At 43.4% G+C, this 21,977-nt stretch overlaps 2 protein-coding genes across 2 annotated transcripts in view; both read left to right on the plus strand.

Annotated features, from left to right (window-relative positions):
* The window catches only part of atp6v1ba (ATPase, H+ transporting, lysosomal, V1 subunit B, member a), a 44,449-nt gene extending 30,999 nt beyond the window's left edge, over positions 1 to 13,450 (plus strand). The window contains exons 10-14 of the mRNA XM_079279725.1: positions 1,171 to 1,321; positions 1,586 to 1,668; positions 7,380 to 7,484; positions 7,680 to 7,809; positions 12,271 to 13,450. Of these exons, the coding sequence (XP_079135851.1) occupies positions 1,171 to 1,321; positions 1,586 to 1,668; positions 7,380 to 7,484; positions 7,680 to 7,809; positions 12,271 to 12,413 (612 nt within the window). The 3' untranslated portion in view covers positions 12,414 to 13,450. The remainder of the gene's footprint in view (positions 1 to 1,170; positions 1,322 to 1,585; positions 1,669 to 7,379; positions 7,485 to 7,679; positions 7,810 to 12,270) is intronic.
* Positions 13,451 to 14,231: 781 nt separating this feature from the next.
* Positions 14,232 to 21,977, plus strand: part of shtn1 (shootin 1) — a gene marked incomplete at its 5' end in the record, with an annotated part of 43,902 nt that continues 36,156 nt past the window's right edge. The window contains 2 exons of the mRNA XM_079280771.1: positions 14,232 to 14,286; positions 21,741 to 21,793. Coding sequence (XP_079136897.1) covers positions 14,232 to 14,286; positions 21,741 to 21,793 — 108 coding nt within the window. The remainder of the gene's footprint in view (positions 14,287 to 21,740; positions 21,794 to 21,977) is intronic.

Raw genomic sequence — 21,977 nt, forward strand, 5'->3', positions numbered from 1 at the left:
TAGTCCATGTGAATATGTGTTCCTTCTTCGTTTGCTGCCCGTAACCTTGGCACATGTTCGCTGCACCAATAGTCAGCTAAGACTCGGGCAGCTCGCTGGGTATTTCAGCCCCTACAAAGAGCCAGGAGGACATTAACATTTAACTTCTGCTCCCATTCACGCGTGTGAAGGTTGAGTTCTGCTTTGAATATACAGCTCGTAAGTGTTTAGCCTGCCTATCAACCTTTGAATCAGAGATTGAATGGGATGCATTTTCTTTCCCTCTTGCTCTTAATTCACTTGACTTTGGGAACAAGGATTTGCTTTTGGTCATTTTAGAGGGCCAAACAGAATGGCCTCTTGTGAAAGATGCTTAAGGAGTTAGCATCACTTGACTCTCGAACAGTAAATGCTTTTAGTAGATGTTTTTCTTTGTTTATGTGGAAGAGTATGGCAAAGACTAGTCTTAAGATTTAAAAAAATAAGTATCTATTTCCCACCCTGTTACCAGAGGTCTGTTTGGAAACATCAAGACTTTCGCACATTAATGCTGCACTAATCTGTTTTCTACAAAGAAGAGACGACCGGATGAAATGTGTTGCATGTAGTGAATAACACACATATAACTTGTACATGCTGCATGCCTCTCAAAATGTCCATTTGAGCATGACATGTATGCAGTTTACAAGGATAGTATTCGCGAAGAGAATCATAGCAACTTTTTAAATATTGCATCCTTGATTCCAGCTTGTGATTTTGAACCAGCGCCTTTGGACATTTTGTCTGAGACGGCTGTCTCTTGCTGGTTTCATTAGCAGGCTAGTTAGTTTAGCTTGAGCTAAGTTAATGAGCATAGTTGAGCTAGCTAACAATAAGAGACTAGCTGGTGAACGTAGTGGAGCATTTAGAAGCTAAAGACACAGATAGTCCTTTCAGGAGTTTATGCCAACCAACACAGCGCTATAAGAGAGAGAATTGGACCAGGTGGACACAAACACGACTCCAAATGGATGATATCATTGCTCTGTGTCTGCTGTCTGCTTGTTCTGCTGCTCCCAGGTTGCCAAAAGGGAATTAATGCAGCAATAAGATGTTCTCAAACTTGATGAAATGTAAATGCGTGTTAACAACCTTGTTTCCTTTATCTTATGCTTCTCACAGCTCTCATGTCCTCCCACTCCTCACCTGTAGGTCTCTGCTGCCCGAGAGGAAGTGCCCGGCCGTAGAGGCTTTCCTGGCTACATGTACACTGATCTGGCCACCATCTACGAGCGTGCCGGCCGCGTGGAGGGCAGAAATGGCTCCATCACCCAGATCCCTATTCTCACCATGCCCAATGATGGTGAGAGCAGCAGCTATGGCTCTGCGCTTTCTACGCTTTCAGTTGGACCAAAATGAAATCTTCACATCCGTCAGTCTTGTGGGGGACATAGATATTAATTCTAAACTGATGTGTTTGATGCATTCAAAGCAATGTTGATGGTTCTTATATGCTTGTGTATCTTTTGGATATCAGTTTGGTCATGCAGATACATGCTGTCTCCTAAATCGACACAATTCATTGTGGGGTATGTTGTGATTGAATACATCTTTGTGCCTCTCACAGACATCACCCATCCGATTCCTGATCTGACTGGATACATCACAGAGGGTCAGGTCTACGTTGACAGACAGCTGCACAACAGACAGGTATCCATCCCTTTTGAAAGTGTTAGATCCTGGGTACTTCTGGCCCGATACGGGGCTACTTACTGACTCAGCTCTCTATTAAAAGATTGTCGAGCTGGTGTTCTTGCGAGGGAACTCGCCTGGCTCTTCTAACTGCCGTTACTCCCGACGTCTACCCTGCTTCCTCCGGTGTGAGTGCACTCGGTCGAGGGGCCACCCTGACCCCGGGCGCTCCCACCGGTCGCGTCGGTTATGGCAGCTTCCCTCTTATGGATCCGTGCTCTTGGTAAATGCCAGGTTAGGTTTTAACGGCTAGGATTAATTCTTGCTAAAACCGTAAGGGATTGTTAAGTGGATACGGTCTCTAGGATAACCTTTCAGAACTCAGTTGTTAGACATACAATGGCTTTAACTTTTTACTGCCACGAGGAACTTTTTACTACTTGAGCAAATGAATGCACTTGAGAAATTTACTTTAAATGCAGATTAGATATTTATTGCAGGTTATATTTGGTTAGTTTGCAAGGGTTAAAGCTACAGCTCACATAAAATGTCACTACACTTGATTCGTTAATTTAATTTTCTTCTCTGATTATACTCATTAGTTTTAGTTGCCGAGACGGCTCGGTTGGAGCTGGATTTTCAATGGTGCGATGAAAAAGTTCTTTTGGAGTTGTTAGGAGCGAAGGTCCGGCCGGACCCTCGGTCCTCCTGCTCTGCAACGGAGTTCGTCCAACAGTCCACAAAACTCAGTACAAAGTCTTTCTCGGGCTGCTGCATCTTCTCTGTTGTCCAGATGTTTAAGAGTCGAGCAGTGGGGAGAGGAAAACCTCCGTCTTTAAATCTCAATGTCCACGAACAGAGGTCTCTTTTCCGTGAACAGAGACGAAGCCCTCAATACATCAGCTGCAGGCTTCAGTATCTTCTCATCTGGTGCATTTGGACAGCACGCGTGTTGAAATCCCAGCTTGCAGCAAGCAAACCACTTCTTTTATTCATCATTTGGGCTGTTAGCCCCCCTCCTGCTCAATACATGCTCTCATCCCCCCCACCCTCTGGAAAGGATGTTGGGTTCGAACATGTCCATATAAGTCCAGGCTTCCTGCCTCTGACTCATCTCTTGCAACAGTCTTCTCCTAATTTCTGCAAGTCATCCTGACAAGCACTTTTCTTACATCGCAGCTCCGGTCACACAGAACATTTGTTAATCAGTTTTTACATTTGTTAAATCGGTTTGGTTAGTACACATTTGCTTATAAAATGATTATTGATCTCATCCTTCATCATTATTGTGCTTTGTGTCTTTTCTTCTCAACCATCATTATTTCCCCATCCCTTGAAGCCAACACCCTGCTTACTTCCTCTTTCTCCGTACTTTCTACACTCAGACTGCACTATACTCAGATACACATATTATTATTATCAGGTGTACATTTGTTAAATCACTCTATGTATTAAACATTTGTTATGTAACGATCATACACTTTATCTTTAGATTACACTTTAACTATTGATTTCTGAGTATATGCTTTATGCTTTTTATATCCTGACCTTCCCCTGATCGTGTATGCATGTTTTCGAGGCAGCTCTGTGGGCTCAACTCTTCTTGACATCCCCTTCTTGAGGTCACAGGCTGCCTCGCCTTAGCTAGTAGGAATCTCACAGGAAGGTTTCGTCGGCCAGGGCAGTGATGACGAGCACGTCGTCCTCTGGTGAAGACGGTCCTGATGCCTGCTCCCAGCTGTCGATCACCACTAGGTGATGAAGGTTAACCTTGTTAACTTCTCCACACGGCATGTACCGCATATGCATGCATCCATAACCTTCACCGGTTTATGGCGCATGCGGTTAAACTCTTTTCTTTTTCCTGTGACCCGGAGTGGTTTCTGGTCTCCGGGTCCCTGCCATGCAACGGCTAGGGTGGTCGGCAGCAGGCAGACCACACAGTCATTCTTAATTTCTCTCCATTGCAACACTTCTTTTTTCTCCGGAGAGAAATCACTTCTTGCACAACCCAACTTCCTCAGGGCTCTTCCTGCCCAGAGCCCCGTAGTACTCCTTCTCATGTTAACCACCCCTTTGACATTGGCCACTCTGACGTAGGGTGGTAAATCTTGTATGTTGGTGGCCATTCTTGAGTTCCTGGTTTTCTCCTAATGCAGAACTGGCTTCAGCTGCCCTACTCCTTGGATTCCTCTTTTCTTAATGGTGAGTCCTCCCCTCCCTTTGTCCTCTCCTTCCTGCGTTGTATCGACCACACAACTCACAGTTTTTTTTAGGATTCTGCGGACTTCTTTTTCAGGAATCCAGAGTCGCTGCTTGTCCAGTTCCCTTTGCGTTGGAACGGTGCCTGCAAATCCTAGTGCGCCATGCACTGCCTGCACCACCTCCTCCACGCTCTCTTCTGGGACTACCCTTCCTTTGGGCAATTCTTCCCACTTCTCGATCCCAACAAAGACAATTTGTGTCATCTGGACGAAACGATCCACTTCTTCGTTTCCTTGCCAGTGAATTTCTTCTCGCGTGTGGGCCCTCTGGTGCACCACTTCGAGCTCCAGCGCCGTCCTCCTCCTGGTCCGCGCTGCCGTCTGCTGCCGGGTCCTGGGTCGATGTCGCTGGCACGTCCTGCTGAGTCGTCGTCGTCTGCGGGCTGCCTTCGTCGCCATCGGGTCCTCTCTGCCGTCCGGTGGCGATTCCTTCATCTGGGCCGCTGGCTCGTCCCGCTGGGTCGCCTCCGTCTGCCGGCCGGTCCCTGGAACATCTGGTCCGTTCTGCTGCACTTGCATCTTGGACTTTGTCTTTGTCTTTGTTGTCTCGAGTCGCCTTCCTCCCAAAGCCTCTCGTCGCGCGTTGAGGAAGGGATGGGATCAGGCTCTGGCCCCTCTACAGGTCGGGCGAGTCTGGTCGATGCTCCCCGTCGCCTGCGGCTTCTCCTGTGCTGGCTTGTAAATACCACACACAGCTTCGATGCGTGGATGTCTCGCCATCGGACTTCTTCGAGGCTTGGGCAGCTTTACTTTCTACCCCAACGCCTCACCTCAGGTCTTTTCGTACACGAACGACAGCCTCTCTCGGCTGCCGGGGTTCTTCTTTTGGACTCAACGTACTCCTTTTCCGTCGAGCCCCACGTTATGGGCGCCACATGTTAGATCCTGGGTACTTCTGGCCCGATACGGGGCTACTTACTGACTCAGCTCTCTATTAAAAGATTGTCGAGCTGGTGTTCTTGCGAGGGAACTCGCCTGGCTCTTCTAACTGCCGTTACTCCCGACGTCTACCCTGCTTCCTCCGGTGTGAGTGCACTCGGTCGAGGGGCCACCCTGACCCCGGGCGCTCCCACCGGTCGCGTCGGTTATGGCAGCTTCCCTCTTATGGATCCGTGCTCTTGGTAAATGCCAGGTTAGGTTTTAACGGCTAGGATTAATTCTTGCTAAAACCGTAAGGGATTGTTAAGTGGATACGGTCTCTAGGATAACCTTTCAGAACTCAGTTGTTAGACATACAATGGCTTTAACTTTTTACTGCCACGAGGAACTTTTTACTACTTGAGCAAATGAATGCACTTGAGAAATTTACTTTAAATGCAGATTAGATATTTATTGCAGGTTATATTTGGTTAGTTTGCAAGGGTTAAAGCTACAGCTCACATAAAATGTCACTACACATGATTAGTCAATTTAATTATCTTCTTCGATTATACTCATTAGTTTTGGTCGCCGAGACGGCTCGGTTGGAGCTGGATGTCCAATGGTGCGATGAAAAGAGTTCTTTTGGAGTTGTTAGGAGCGAAGGTCCGGCCGGACCCTCGGTCCTCCTGCTCTGCAACGGAGTTCGTCCAACAGTCCACAAAACTCAGTACAAAGTCTTTCTCGGGCTGCTGCATCTTCTCTGTTGTCCAGATGTTTAAGAGTCGAGCAGTGGGGAGAGGAAAACCTCCGTCTTTAAATCTCAATGTCCACGAACAGAGGTCTCTTTTCCGTGAACAGAGACGAAGCCCTCAATACATCAGCTGCAGGCTTCAGTATCTTCTCATCTGGTGCATTTGGACAGCACGCGTGTTGAAATCCCAGCTTGCAGCAAGCAAACCACTTCTTTTATTCATCATTTGGGCTGTTAGCCCCCCTCCTGCTCAATACATGCTCTCATCCCCCCCACCCTCTGGAAAGGATGTTGGGTTCGAACATGTCCATATAAGTCCAGGCTTCCTGCCTCTGACTCATCTCTTGCAACAGTCTTCTCCTAATTTCTGCAAGTCATCCTGACAAGCACTTTTCTTACATCGCAGCTCCGGTCACACAGAACATTTGTTAATCAGTTTTTACATTTGTTAAATCGGTTTGGTTAGTACACATTTGCTTATAAAATGATTATTGATCTCATCCTTCATCATTATTGTGCTTTGTGTCTTTTCTTCTCAACCATCATTATTTCCCCATCCCTTGAAGCCAACACCCTGCTTACTTCCTCTTTCTCCGTACTTTCTACACTCAGACTGCACTATACTCAGATACACATATTATTATTATCAGGTGTACATTTGTTAAATCACTCTATGTATTAAACATTTGTTATGTAACGATCATACACTTTATCTTTAGATTACACTTTAACTATTGATTTCTGAGTATATGCTTTATGCTTTTTATATCCTGACCTTCCCCTGATCGTGTATGCATGTTTTCGAGGCAGCTCTGTGGGCTCAACTCTTCTTGACAAAAGCCATTTCTTAATACAACATTCATCCAACTTGTGCCAAAGAGGAAGAATAACATTGCCATGGAGTTCATCAGTATGTAAAGCTCCTGTTTGCAATGTACCCATGGATGTATTGACTCCCATCACTGCGTTATTGACCCTTGATCATTCTCAGGAGTGTCTTTTCTATGATTTCTCAGTGGATTTTTAGCGATGGACATCAGAAATAAGATGATATCCTCAGGAAGTGCAAGTCAACGGAATCTAAAAATGTGTGTTCAGATTTGATTGAGATATGATTCAGAGCAGAAGTAGCTGGAATGTCATAATCTCCTCTCACTGCTTATGGAGTCAAATATGTTTAAATAATAGGGGTAGGAATTAATTATATTGACTTTTATAGGAAGTGACTAATTATACTACACCGTATAACCAATCCAAAGGAATAAACGGAATACCCATTGAGCATCCCTTTATACAAGCCAGTTGTAAGAGGAAGGTCCACTGACGTACCTTCGGTGACCTTCCATGTCGATTTCCCCGCTGCGGGACTCATAAAGGATTATCTTATGTCTCCACGCTACATTGTGCACTGTGCCAGTGCAGTGGAAAGGTCTGTCACCCTGAGATAATTAGAGAGAGGAAATAAACCAGTCTGGGTTGAATGAATGTCTGAATTGAGTCAGTACAGTGCTGAATGAGCAGAATGTAAAGAAGTAATACTTTGCTCAAGGCACAGGTTTTCATGACTTGTGCACAACTTAACGTTTGTCAAAATGTTCCACTCATTAGAACATGGATGGTGTTAGCTAAGTCCTTCTCTTATCAATGTTGCTCCTCATTGAAAATATCAACGCAGAATGAAAGGAAGTGGAATGCAAGACTCACCCGTCCTCGTATTCATGACAAAGGCAAAATGTCCCTCAATAGACCTCTCCACTAAGATTTCAACTGAGATTATTAGTAAGCTTCATAGTTAAAGTAAAATAGTTACACATTTTGTATTAACAATACATGTAATCTCATGATTCTTTCAGATCTACCCACCTATCAATGTGTTGCCCTCACTGTCCCGTCTGATGAAGTCAGCCATCGGTGAGGGGATGACCAGGAAGGACCACGCTGACGTTTCAAACCAGCTGGTAAAAGATCTCCCCTCTTGTGCCTAAAGTATGCGTCCTGTAACCTGGACAGAAGGTTGACCTCTGAATAGAATTTGGATGAATAACTAAAAGCACTGACAATGATAATACATGAAGAGGAGGACAACGTAAAGACGCTTGATTACATATTTCTTTGAACAATTCATGAAGTGTTGATCCTGAATCTGTCTCCAGTATGCCTGCTATGCCATTGGTAAGGACGTTCAGGCGATGAAGGCTGTGGTGGGAGAAGAGGCCCTCACCTCTGACGACCTGCTCTACCTTGAGTTCCTCCAGAAGTTTGAGAAGAACTTCATTGCTCAGGGTAAGAAGATGCAACAATTCACACACAGTTTAGCTGGCAACCTGAATGTTAGCTGACATTAATTACCAACCATTTTTATATTTGAAAAGGCAATTGTTGCGGCACTCGTCAATTACCGTACTTTCCGGACTATAAGTCGCACCGGTATATAGGCCCCACCCTCTACCGCGATTAGCATTAGCGAACATAGTATATCTTTGTATCCACCTTTGTACCGTATATCTTTTCATGCTTCATACAGGCATACCTACCGGTTCATGATGTGGTGTGTTCAAGGACCCAAATGCAGACTCAGGACAGCAGAGTTATATTGCAAACCAAGATGATTTATTTCTCTCACTCAAAAACACACAAAAAAACTCTTGAACAAGTTTTGTAGAACAAGTTTTGTAGAACTGGAAAAAACGGTAATAAGTCAACTAGGAGGCGTCACCACGCGCTCCGCACAGGTCCAAGCCGGGAAGTGGCTTACGGTACCGGACATCCCTCTGATCCGAGCCGGAAAGTGGCTGGATCGACACAGGATCGCTGTTGATCGCTGTCACCTTCGTCCTCCTGTGCACTAAAACCATTGAAGTCCTCTTCTTCAGTGTCGGAATTAAACAGCCTCAGAATTGCTTCGTTGCACTCAGTCAGTCTTTCGTCTGCACCCTCAGTGTCACTTTGCTCCCGAGGCAAATCCGCCCCTGAGCTTGCCTGTCCTCATCATCTCGCAGCAGTCCAGCCTTTCGGAACCCGTTGGTGATGGTGGATTCTTTCACACTGCTCCACGCTGTTAGGATCCACTGGCAGACTTGAGAAAAAGTTGCTCTCCTCATGCAGCGTGTCTACGTTGCTCATAGCTCTGAATAGCATTTACGGCTAACTGGCTTGGCCAGTTGCTGCTAGCACAACAGCTATTCAGAGCTATGAGCAACAACAGTTATTGCCTCATTGCTTTTCGTTTGGCAGCCGTGAGAGACCTTAGTCTGTAATGCAAGTATGTCTGCATGAAAAGATGTACAAAGATATATTATATATTCGCTAATGCTAATCGCGGTTAGCATTTCCCCATTGGCCGTAATGTTAAAATTAGCTTAGAAGCTAGCGAGTTGGACATGTACTGTTAAGCATCTTGCCGTTCAACCTTTTTTGTTAACAGTCCTAGTGAGAGGTAGGTCAAAGGTACTTCATCCATATTGTAGCGACCCTGTCAGTAACAGCTGGTAGCAACTGTTCTATGTCGGGAGCTAGTAAATGTTGTGTTAGACCGGAACCGGAAGTTGCGGTTGTTGTGGCGGAGAAAAGCTACGGATTTCCGTATATAAAGCACACCGGGCTATAAGCCGACGCCTCAAAGCAGGGGGTGAAAAGTAGCGGCTTATAGTCCGAAAAGTACGGTATTTGTTGGTCAGGCAAGGCATCCATTTGAAAGGAGACATAACCCTGCTCCGTGAACGTAGGACGGGCATTTTTCACTATTTTGAATAATTTGATAGATTCATAGGGTTCTTGTGATTTTAAGTAAAATGTCATTTAATTTCCTGGAGGATGTAAAGTTTAGTAAGCTAATTAATTTAGGGGGAGAGAGAGTTAGTACCGGTCTCTAACGGGGACACTCGGGGACTTTGAAGTCATGTGTTGGTGTGATTCAGTTTTCATGCATAGGCGAGACAACCTTTACTGAAACTGTGTTTGTCACAGTTGAGTAACCTTTAACATCCATGGTAATTGACTTTGATTGCAGATGCCACAGTCTGTATAGTGCAACATGCTGTCGTTGGTAGTTTAGAGTAAAGCCACAGAGGCTTTTACATTTGTATTTATCTCAAATGGTGTAGGAACAGCCTTAAGGTTATTGCAGTATATTGCTAAATGGTGGTAGAAGTGGCATCCACATTGTATTCCATGTTTACGTGTGTCCTTGGAAGATATTGGTCTGTGTGGGTTCCTCCTTTGTTGCTGAAGCATACCTGAGTATCTTGTTCCGTCTCTTTTCTTTAAGTTGACAGAAGAAAGCTCACGGTTACAATGGTTTAATGGTCTGGGTAGTATTTCTCCTTCAGAAAACGAATAGTTTCCATAGGAGAATAGACATAACCAGGAAAGATGGGAGAAGGAGAGGGACATATTTTTAGATATTATTGCTGTGAGTTGGAGGATAAAAGACTAAACAGTCTCAGTACAACAACCTCTATTAGAAACCAAACCGAGTCCAGAGCAGAGACAAACTCAACCTCAGGTCAGATTAATTCATTTATTATCTTGGGGATCTATCACAACAGAGGCCACGGGCTATAGAAAAAGGTTTGTTTTGATCGAGTTTAATACAAGCCACTATGAGGCATTTCTTCTCAGACGACTGCAACTTCCTTTCTGGGCGTCATTGTTTCGCGTCACATTTTCTCAGATGTAGAGCTGTCTACTAACACTGAAGATTTGATGGAGTCCAGCAGCTGTAGCTGAGATGCTTTGAATGAACTGCTGCTAAATGTGTGTGAAGTAGTTGGAGGTAGGATGTGATTAGCCTAACTTAGCATAATAAATGGCAACAGGAAAACTTAGGCTGTCATTTGCATGGCTTAGCATGAAGAAATAGTGGAGTGAATTAGCATGCTAACTTTAGATAATTCACCTAAACACACAGTGCAACTGAGGCTGCACTCAAATCAGGTGATTAAGACGAGCGAACACTGCTGCATTGTTGCCTTCTATGGGAGAAATGTCACTTTTTAATGTCCCTTTGTGTAATTGAGCCGTTGATATTTGGATGAATCATGATGCAGATTCCCAGCACTATCATACTGAGCATTCAATCCAGAACAGTGTCTGCACAGTGCCTGCCACCTGAAGTTGACAATCATAGAGGAGTTCTTGCTCACCAGATGGTAACCTGACAAACATGACTGGAGAAAAGAAAGTGAAATCTCAAAATGTGTCCTTGATCAGGAATTGTTGATGTCAAACAATTCAAGAGATTGTCATAATGAAAGCTCTTGGTATGTTGCCCTTGAAATGCTAACAGAATTGATTGTACAGTATGTTTTGTGATTTCTTAGTATTTGACAGATGGCAGCACAACTGCAATATGATGACTTGTACATCACATGCTTCTATTTAAGGATTCACCAAACTTCAGCAAAAAAAGAGAACCAAAAAGCACACATGGTGGCCTCTTATCAGACGGTACTCGAACCACTTGTACCTGTTCTCAGGTGGTTGAGGATGACGGATAAGGTGTTAAAAGAGGCACGAATCATTGTTGATCAACAAAGCTTAAAAGTGCTGTGTGTAATGTTAAAGTGGTCACTTGTTTATAACCCACAGATAATTGTCACCAACCTGTACTTCCCCTTCCCTTTAAGGAACTTTTTAGGCTATTTTAGCTCCTTGTTTTGGTTTTACAGCCCACGAACTCTGCTCTCATTAACCTCACTCCCAGCAGCCAGCTGTTTGTAGTGAGAATGAATGCTTGAATAAAGCCACACTGCTCAGCAGAGAGACGGTTATCTGATGAACATCGTGGAGCATTTAGTGGCTACAAAGCCAGAGGCTTTTCACAGGAGTTGGTGGGGACCAAACCAGAGCTACAAGTAGAGTAAATGTTGGACTTCAATTCATCAGGTGGACGCAGAAATGACTCTGATTGGATGATAATGTGTCTGCTCCTGGAGATGCTCACAAGCCTCAAATGTTTGCTCACGAGTCTCCAGTCTCTTCTGCTTGTAATGAGCTTGTATCATCTGCTGCATGCCGTTGGTCTGCTTAGAGCACAGCACAGCTTTATCTGAGGGATTCAAAGAGACTCCTTTATCCGCATGTAAACAGGCTATTGCGACGCATAATGAAAGCTGTTCTTTAAAGTGAATACGTGTATTTTAACCGTGTCACATTAACATACAGCGACAGTAAAGAACCACAGGGTTCTGGGAGGAGAACTGGTTCTAAGCTCCTGTTGGAGGAGATATTGATGGATTCTTTCTGAATATAGAATAGATAAAAATACAGACTACCATTAATAAGAGTAACAGGAAAGTGTTGCTGACATTATTGGGCATGCAATAATGAAGTAGCCTATTCTAGTACAACCATACTGTATAATTGCACTGTGTCTCTAACTGGCAGTTTATAATCTACTGTAAACTGACCCATCCCTCTAGCCTCTCTAACCCTGACATGCTCACTTCATATATTTTTTTTCAGGTCAAGTTTCAAGTGTGCAGCTTGTGTAAATAAGAACAGAGTAACACATTTGTCATAACTATTCTGTTATAAATTATTTCAACACTGTGAACACAACAAATAATACAAAATTAAATTACTGCAGCTTCAACAATAAGTTTCTCTGCATCTCTTTCCTCATGGTCCATTTTTAAGACCGTTCTTTACTTTGTGTTGTCGAGTAGAGACCGTGTGTGTGCATCAGACTGCCTCACCTGTTTGTATTCTAACCAGCACCGCTGTGCCTCTCGTCTCCCCCAGGCCCGTACGACAACAGGACGGTGTATGAAACCCTGGACATCGGCTGGCAGCTGCTGCGAATCTTCCCCAAGGAGATGCTCAAGAGGATTCCTCAGAGCACCCTGGCTGAGTTTTACCCCAGGGAGTCTGCCGCCCGTCACTGAGGCCCACAGAGGGATGCCCTGGTTCTCGTACCATTCACCCACCATCCTCTTCTCCCCTTATTCCCTTCTTTCATCTCACCCGACAGCCCTGCAGCTCCGGGGCTCAGAGATGAGAAGCTGTTGAGCCTTCACCCATCCCAAAGCTGCCCTCTTCTTCTCCACTGTTCTTATTACCCCACTTCCTTCCCCGAATGAGAACAGGCTAATAATCTCCCCCTGCTGTAGATGTAGTGTATATGTGTCCAGAAGTGTATGGCAAGTGTCTGTGGTTGTAATGTCTACTCCTTAATAGCAAAAAAAAAAAAAAGGTGAACATATCCTACAAATGATAAATGAGTCGTTATTTATTGGGGGTGTTACTGCTTGATCCCCCTCATCGCCCACTAACGAGAGGTTTCTAGCTGAAGACAGACGTGTACAGAAGAGGGTCACATCCAGTACTCCTGCTGTTGGGTCAGTCAGGTGAAGCTCATGACGTTTATTCAGACTGATGCTGATTCAACATGTCATTTTCTAAAGTAAAAGCTTTTGAAAATGAACAAATGCTTAACAACACATGTTTACAGCTTCACAAACTGAACCACAAAAACATCACCATATTGGTATTAACCCGAGGGTGATTTTATAGTCTACTCTAGTACTTCTCTTATTTTGTCCGCCCCCTTCGTATTGTTTAATAATAAGCAGCTGCTGTATTTTTTTCATGTCAGTGGCTTCAAGTTGGCTGTTGCTCTGCTTTTCTTGATATGCTGAGAAGGCATCTTTGGTGACCAGACACAGCTGGGATCAGATGTTTGCTCGATGTTGACGCAGTACTTTGACTCTTTCTTCCCTCTTGCTTCTTCTGTCTACTCTGGAAAAAATAGTGCGGATGTTTACATTATTTCTGTGTTTTGATTTGTGTTGCAAAAAGATGAGTACGGTATATAAGATATTATTAAACATTCCCATCTGTCTGCAGAAACTAATTCTTTGTTGTGCAACAATAATGTTTTTGTGAGGTAATGTGTCCATGAATAAATTAAATTATAAGAGTATGCTGTCTCATCTCTATCCACCTGGCATTCAACACCTACATGAACATCAGCGATGAGGGGTACTAGTTAGTTCAGCGCACAGCTTTATTACGAAGCAGTTCTGAAAATCTGATCTGCTGTATTTCACATTACAATTATTCTATTAGATATTACATAGGAATCATTTATTCTCTGTTAAAAATAAGTGGAATGTTAAAATGTTTTAAAAACAAAATAATTCTTCAAGAGCTGCTATCTTTAATAAAAATATTTACGTTCTTACAGTTTGGCAAGAGTAACGTTAACTCATCAGTTTTTGGAACAACACGAGCTAACCTCTAAAAATACAGGATTGACTACAGAAACACTTTACTACAGAAATCTGTTTATGTTTAACAGAACAATGTCCTCTTACCAGCTTATTAAAGCTTTTAATCTCAATCTTCATTCAGTGTTGGTTCAAAGCACGTAAACAGACCTTTGAGCTGAGATTTCTACAAACACTTCTCTTGAAGCTTCATCTTAGTTTTGTGTGTTCCTTATATATTTCCTCCTCCAAAATAAAAGTCAACCTTTCTCTCCCAGAAAGGTTGAGTACTTTAATGGAAGCGTGTTAGGGAATGCGCAGGGCTGAAATGTGAGAGTGAATGTGTCTGTATGCATTTCATTTGTAGGCTACTGTACTCTACAGTACAGACGATGTACTGTGCGCGTGTAGCTGCCGCGAGGGACTTAACTTTACCTTTCAGGTGTGTCGCGTGGGAGCACTTCCTGTTGATCTTTGGATAAAGCTGTTCTCGCTATGGCTGCTGAGGAGCTGAATAAAATCAAAGTGATCACAAAGTTGTCGAACCAAGGTAAGTTTGGTTAATACGTGGTCCCGCACCGACGTCACTCGCTCTTAGACTGAGACTACAAATACAAACGATGCATATTGAGTTGTGCTCGTTAGTTGCTCGTGCAGCACTGGCTTTAATACGTGTTTAAATGCTAGTATGTGATAAATAGATGACGCGGTAATATGTAAATGATACACCTCTGGTGTTTGGGGTCAGGTGTGTGTGGATAAAACACGCTGCTGGAGCATAATGCTGAGTCATCGTTCTATGCTTGGTCCACTCTGAGGGAGTCTCGCACTGCTGCTGGACTTATCTCGTGGTTGATGTTCACTGCTTTAAACTGAATTTGTTCTGAACTTTAAGGGTGTTTGTTTTCATGGTCAAAGTCCATGTAGGGCAGAGGGACTTGGCTTTTACTTACGTTATAACCAGGAATGGGTTTAACAGCCAGTGGGCCCAACTTGATGTTCTGTATTGTTTTCAAAGATTTATTCTCCTCTAAATCAATTATTTTTCCTTTCATGTTGTGTCGACACACTTGTAGTCGTTTTCCTGTGATTTACTCTTCTCCCCTCTTTGGTGTCTTCAACCTCTGCTAACGTGCACCTGTTCGCCTCCTTGACGGCAACACTCGTTTGAATTCATCTATGAACCCCTGGACGTTAATAGCTAATGTCTTTCAGAAAGATTTCTACTTATGTTCAAAACTTTCTGCACATTGTTTTCTGAGACGTCGACACTAAATGTGGGATTTTATGTCAATAAAGTTATGATAATGCAAGAAAAACTCTTCCCGCCCTACAAAACTAAAACTACTTCACTAGATTTGATTTATGAGAATATTAAATACAATGTATTGTTCTGTATAACAATGCATTGTATTTAATAAATTTAACGCATCCACAAATATAAAATATGAATTAAATTTGCTCTATTACATCCAGCATTACATGTTACTACATCAATGATAAAACTGATAATCTAACATTATAATATATAATAATGTCACCACTAAAGAGCCCATGTGGCTGCATAGCAAGCACTTTTACATAAATACTTGAAGTACATTTTATTGATTCTATACTTGAATGCAGGACATTTGCTTATTGTTCTGTATGTATTATAGTATGCTATTATAAAATGTTTTCTGAATGAAAGATCTTAGTACTTTTCCACCACTGCTATTAATCAATGGCTCAGTCCCTTTCATCACGAGTGGGGTCTGAGTCACAGTTTATAAAAAGAATCAGCTATAGACCGCTATAGATCAAAATGGATCGCTGCGTTAAGTTTTCCACCACTACCCAGCGCTGTGCACTGCTACGTGCATGTGCGTGGGCTTTAATTAGTCTCAACCTGCGCACATCGAAACCAGGCGCATACATGTGACACGAGCACACAGAGCGAGCGGAAAAGCATCATTGTAAGGAAGGCACTGTGACACATGTCCCCATTGTGCATCTGCAAACGCAGTCTACGTCCTTGGACAAAAGGGAGCTGCTGGTCACAGAGTGACTGACCCATGACAGTGGATGGCCATAACCTGGATTATGACTGCAGAGCCACTTGAAACCAGCACGCCTTTTAAGATATCACTGGATAGTAATGGCCAATATAAATCTATGCATTCAAATGTAATATGTTGCCATTACTGTTATTGAGATATTTGTCAAAGAATGACATGAATACAGAAACCCAATTGATTTGACGTGTATCTGACACTGATGTAAAAATGTACTTCAGTAAAGATTCCAAGTGTTTCTGATTTCTCATGAAATGCTCGGCTAGGTATACTAAAACAGATTACAAAAGCTCAACACAAAGTGCATGAACAAGAGCTTGGTTCCACACAACAATGGATCGTGTGATGGGAGAAATTATGAAAAAAATGTATAACTATTGCTTTTGTGAGCCATTCTGTTTTGATGTACTTTGCAGAAGATGAACAGTGCAATGTGTAAGATCTGGCCAAAGACGTCTGTACATTGTGCTGCAGAGATATCTAAATGACCTCGAGAGTCGACAGTGAGTCACTTTCCATTCAGATGTTTATGCAAATGTTGAAGTATACGAAAAGCGGTATGGAAACTGCAAAATTTAATACAACTTTTTCAATTCGGCCAAAAACCTTTTCCGCTCGCTCTAGGTGTTTTAAATAAAGATAAAGAGTTGATATGAAAACGCCTTTGCTGAATAAGTTCTGATATTGCAAAAATTGTACTCATATGACTCATATTCCCATGACACACAAATGCTTGTCTTAGTCTCCAGACGGCATGAAACATAGATAATATTAGCTGATATGAGAAACAATTTTAAAACTTGCCCAATTGTAACAAATACCTGAAGAGATCTTTCGATTTTTCTCCCTCTACGTCTTCTACTGTGTTCCCGTGTGGATTAGAGACATACGAGCCTGTAGCGCACACTTCTGACCAGACTGAGATTTGCATAGTTTACCTGCTCCAGACCAGAAAGAATTCTTTCTTTTTTAATATGACATTTAAAAAGTTCGCTTAAAATTGGCTTGACAATTGAGTGTAAACATTGCTACTGTAGCGTCCAGCTTGCCCTCAGTGCAACATGAGGTAGAGCTGCCCTGAGGGCTCAACCACATTGGAGGTACAGGGTGCTTTCCTACCTTCTGATAGTTGTTAGTTGGATTAAATCCAAAAAGTGAACAAGAAAATGACTCGTTAGCGGCTGTAGCAACTCAAATTCAGCCTGCTCGCCCATGTGCCGATGGTGTGAGCACGGACCGACCCGATTCCCCGATCAGCAAACTTTCTGCTGCTGCCGTTACACAGGAGAGAATCAGAGATTTGCTTCCTGGTTGAATGCTTGTTGCATCACAGCCACTAACTGAAGGTAAATAGACTGTACTGTACTTTTCTAGTTATCCGACCACTCAAAGCACCATCATTCACCCATTCACACCCATTCATACTATGATGACAAGGGCCACCATGCAAGGTGCCACCTGCTCATCAGGACTGTCTTATCATTCATACCCATTCACACGCCCCAGGAACAGCCTGCGGGAGCAGTTTGGGGTCTTGCCCAAGGACACATCGGCATGGACTAGCGGACTATCGTCTGATTGAGGGACGACCCTGATCTAACACGGAGCCACAGGTCCGTCTCCTGGAGCTGCTGTTCCCTCGATTCCTTGTGGCTTGGAGTATGGTCACGTTTCTGCCACTTTGAATTTCATCCAATAAGGAAACTATTAAAACAAACACAGACCGAGGACGTATTCAATGCAGCTGGCAACACCCACAATGGCTGACATAGTGACGTCATACATACACAAAGTTCTGCGAAGAAATGTGCATCTCAACCAAAACAGTGACATTTTATGGCCAAATATAAATTGTGTGCTGCAATAAGAAAAGCTACGTCCAGCTATTCAACAACTCTTATCCAGTAATACCGGTTATATGGACAAATCTTAAGGCCACGACTGATTACAAAAAAGTATGCTCCCTTCCAGATAATGACCCTAACCACCCAGATACATTAAGAGTTTCATGCAACATTGACATATGTGGCGAGGAAAGGATTTGATCGCATCATTCTATCATATCTGAATCCTGCACTGATGGACCCATATCAGTTTGCCGACCAAGCTTAGTGGATTGTTAAGGATGCAGTCAACATAGCACCCCACCCACCCTGAAACACCTACACCCGCATCCTGTTCATAGTCTTCAGCTCTGCCTTTAATTCCATCAACCTAGTCAAACTCTTTACCACATACTTGGATATGAACATGGACTCCGCCATGTGGCAACCTGTGGATCAGACCAGAGGGTGAAGGTTAATTATCGAACCTCAGCACAGGAGCTCCTCAGTGCTGTGCTCTCTCCCTCTGCTTATTCTTATTGTTATTTTTATATGCTTTAAATCCAACGACAGTTCTGTGAAAACAATTAAATACGCAGATGACACAACCATTCGGGCCTCATCTCCGATAACGATGAAACCCGGTACCACTCTGAGGTGGCCCAAGCTGTCACTGGGTGAGCAAAACCCAGGAACTCATTACTGACTTCTGTTGCATGCCAAACCCCCAAAATACTCAAATAAATGGAGAAAATATTATTATTATTATTATTTGTAGTAGTAGTAGTAAACACTACAAAACTAGCAGTCACATAAAATAATTGGAAGACTGGAGACAGCTGAGCTCATCAGCAACACTGGCAACACATGTGTGCCAGTGCACTCTGTTAAAAACCCTCTTTTGAGCTCAGTCGGTCTCTCTCCTTCCTGAAACACCCATTTGGTTTTTGGTTGACATCATGGTTTGTTTCTACACTATAAAACATTGTACACACACTTTCCACTCATGCACTCACCTACACTGCTGAACGTACTGACTCCACACGCCGCTGTTAGTTTAAGCTTGCCTCTTATGTTGCCTTTAAGTTAACATCATTTGTTAACTTGCTTGGTTGTGTGCATCTCACTCTTTTGTCATGGCCCGGTTGGTGACGATGTGGTGTTGAACGTGTTGCCTCGTAGTGCGGTGGCAGGTTTGTCATAAGCCATCAGCACCAAACACTTCTTGATTGCGGTAAAGAAAAGACAGCGAGAGAGGTTACTCAGTTATTTCTACCCTGTATTGGATGTACTGTACAATCTTTTTTGTCTCACAATACTGTACAATGCAAAATGTCAGACTGTTCCTCTACAAAGCCCTCGATTCAGAGCTTACCTCGCTGCAAGAAAATGTCATCCTTAGTCAGCTTCCTGTTCCAAAATCCCTGAATGTCTCGAGGAGCTAAATTGTGGTTACTGATTGAAGAACAACATACGTCTGTACATAAGTCTGTTGTTACTGCATTGTACAGTGGATTCATTGTTTATGTTGGGTTCAGTGTGTGTTTGTTGTGTTGGGTTCAGTGTGTGTTTGTTGTGTTGGGTTCAGTGTGTGTGCTTAAGTTGGGTTCAGTGTGTGTTTGTTGTGTTGTTTTCAGTGTGTGTTTGTTGTGTTGTTTTCAGTGGTTGGTTGGTTGTGTTGGGTTCAGTGTGTGTTTGTTGTGTTGGGTTCAGTGGTTGGTTGGTTGTGTTGGGTTCAGTGTGTGTTTGTTGTGTTGGGTTCAGTGTGTGTGCTTAAGTTGGGTTCAGTGTGTGTTTGTTGTGTTGTTTTCAGTGGTTGGTTGGTTGTGTTGGGTTCAGTGTGTGTTTGTTGTGTTGGGTTCAGTGGTTGGTTGGTTGTGTTGGGTTCAGTGTGTGTTTGTTGTGTTGGGTTCAGTGTGTGTTGGTTGTGTTGGGTTCAGTGTGTGTTTGTTGTGTTGGGTTCAGTGTGTGTTTGTTGTGTTGGGTTCAGTGGTTGGTTGGTTGTGTTGGGTTCAGTGTGTGTTTGTTGTGTTGGGTTCAGTGTGTGTTGGTTGTGTTGGGTTCAGTGGTTGGTTGGTTGTGTTGGGTTCAGTGTGTTTGTTGTGTTGGGTTCAGTGGTTGGTTGGTTGTGTTGGGTTCAGTGTGTGTTTGTTGTGTTGGGTTCAGTGGTTGGTTGGTTGTGTTGGGTTCAGTGTGTGTTGGTTGTGTTGGGTTCAGTGTGTGTTGGTTGTGTTGTTTTCAGTGGTTGGTTGGTTGTGTTGGGTTCAGTGTGTGTTGGTTGTGTTGGGTTCAGTGGTTGGTTGGTTGTGTTGGGTTCAGTGTGTTTGTTGTGTTGGGTTCAGTGGTTGGTTGGTTGTGTTGGGTCCAGTGTGTGTTGGTTGTGTTGGGTTCAGTGTGTGTTTGTTGTGTTGGGTTCAGTGGTTGGTTGGTTGTGTTGGGTTCAGTGTGTATTTGTTGTGTTGGGTTCAGTGGTTGGTTAGTTGTGTTGGGTTCAGTGTGTGTTTGTTGTGTTGGGTTCAGTGGTTGGTTGGTTGTGTTGGGTTCAGTGTGTGTTTGTTGTGTTGTTTTCAGTGTGTGTTTGTTGTGTTGTTTTCAGTGGTTGGTTGGTTGTGTTGGGTTCAGTGTGTGTTTGTTGTGTTGGGTTCAGTGGTTGGTTGGTTGTGTTGGGTTCAGTGTGTGTTTGTTGTGTTGGGTTCAGTGGTTGGTTGGTTGTGTTGGGTTCAGTGGTTGGTTGGTTGTGTTGGGTTCAGTGTGTGTTTGTTGTGTTGGGTTCAGTGGTTGGTTGGTTGTGTTGGGTTCAGTGTGTGTTTGTTGTGTTGGGTTCAGTGTGTGTTGGTTGTGTTGGGTTCAGTGTGTGTTTGTTGTGTTGGGTTCAGTGGTTGGTTGGTTGTGTTGGGTTCAGTGTGTGTTTGTTGTGTTGGGTTCAGTGGTTGGTTGGTTGTGTTGGGTTCAGTGTGTGTTTGTTGTGTTGTTTTCAGTGGTTGGTTGGTTGTGTTGGGTTCAGTGTGTGTTTGTTGTGTTGGGTTCAGTGTGTTTGTTGTGTTGGGTTCAGTGGTTGGTTGGTTGTGTTGGGTTCAGTGTGTGTTGGTTGTGTTGGGTTCAGTGTGTGTTTGTTGTGTTGGGTTCAGTGGTTGGTTGGTTGTGTTGGGTTCAGTGGTTGGTTGGTTGTGTTGGGTTCAGTGTGTGTTTGTTGTGTTGTTTTCAGTGGTTGGTTGGTTGTGTTGGGTTCAGTGTGTGTTTGTTGTGTTGGGTTCAGTGTGTTTGTTGTGTTGGGTTCAGTGGTTGGTTGGTTGTGTTGGGTTCAGTGTGTGTTGGTTGTGTTGGGTTCAGTGTGTGTTTGTTGTGTTGGGTTCAGTGGTTGGTTGGTTGTGTTGGGTTCAGTGGTTGGTTGGTTGTGTTGGGTTCAGTGTGTGTTGGTTGTGTTGGGTTCAGTGTGTGTTTGTTGTGTTGGGTTCAGTGGTTGGTTGGTTGTGTTGGATTCAGTATGTGTTGGTTGTGTTGGGTTCAGTGTGTGTTGGTTGTGTTGGGTTCAGTGGTTGGTTGGTTGTGTTGGAAGGTTCACAGTCATTCCCAAAGGCTGGGTCGTGACCCACAAGTGGGTTGCAGGAGATTTTATTGAGCTCAAGTCATTTTGTGCAATTTATTCCATTGTCCTTTATGTCTGCATTGCATTGGAAAGTATATCTCATAACATTGACTCCAATATGAAAGTTCAGTGTACCTTCTGTTTGTTTTACTCATGAGAGGAAAACATCAGCAGCCTTTTAACTCCACCTATTTGTTCTCATTGATAAAGTATTTAACACATGTACATGTGTTAAATAAAAGCCCTGTTTTCTTTAATAATCTGGCTACCATCCAGATTATCTACGCATCCATGATAGAAGGCAGTTCCCTTTACTATTGTAGTTAAACCAAAGGGAAATATTAAAAGAAGCAGAGCGTCACTGCCCTGCTGTAATAGTCAGGTGACTCAGGACAGTCACTGAATGAAGAGGTGTCACATGCTTGAGAAGCTTCCACTTGTTATTATTAAACAGGGTGAAGAGAGTTCTCTGTTCCTCACTGACATTTGCTTTATTGTGATTTACTGAATATGGCTTACTGGTATCCTTTACCCCCCACAGCCCTACGGGAGTATGAGGGCCTGCAGAGGAAGCATGAGACAGCAGCCATGGAGGTAAGTGTTATCATCAGAAAGACAATATACAGTCTTGATCCATATAGTTGAGTTAGAAGCAGCAGTACTATGGGATCTGTACACAGTTACAGTACAAGTAGTAGTTGGCCTAGCAGTAGTAGTAGACGGATTACCTGAAAGCACTTGTAGTGTAACAGTAGTAGGAGCTTTTTCGGCACACATG

The sequence above is a fragment of the Melanostigma gelatinosum genome (genome assembly GCF_949748355.1).
Source record: "Melanostigma gelatinosum genome assembly, chromosome: 12".
NCBI lineage: Eukaryota > Metazoa > Chordata > Actinopteri > Perciformes > Zoarcidae > Melanostigma > Melanostigma gelatinosum.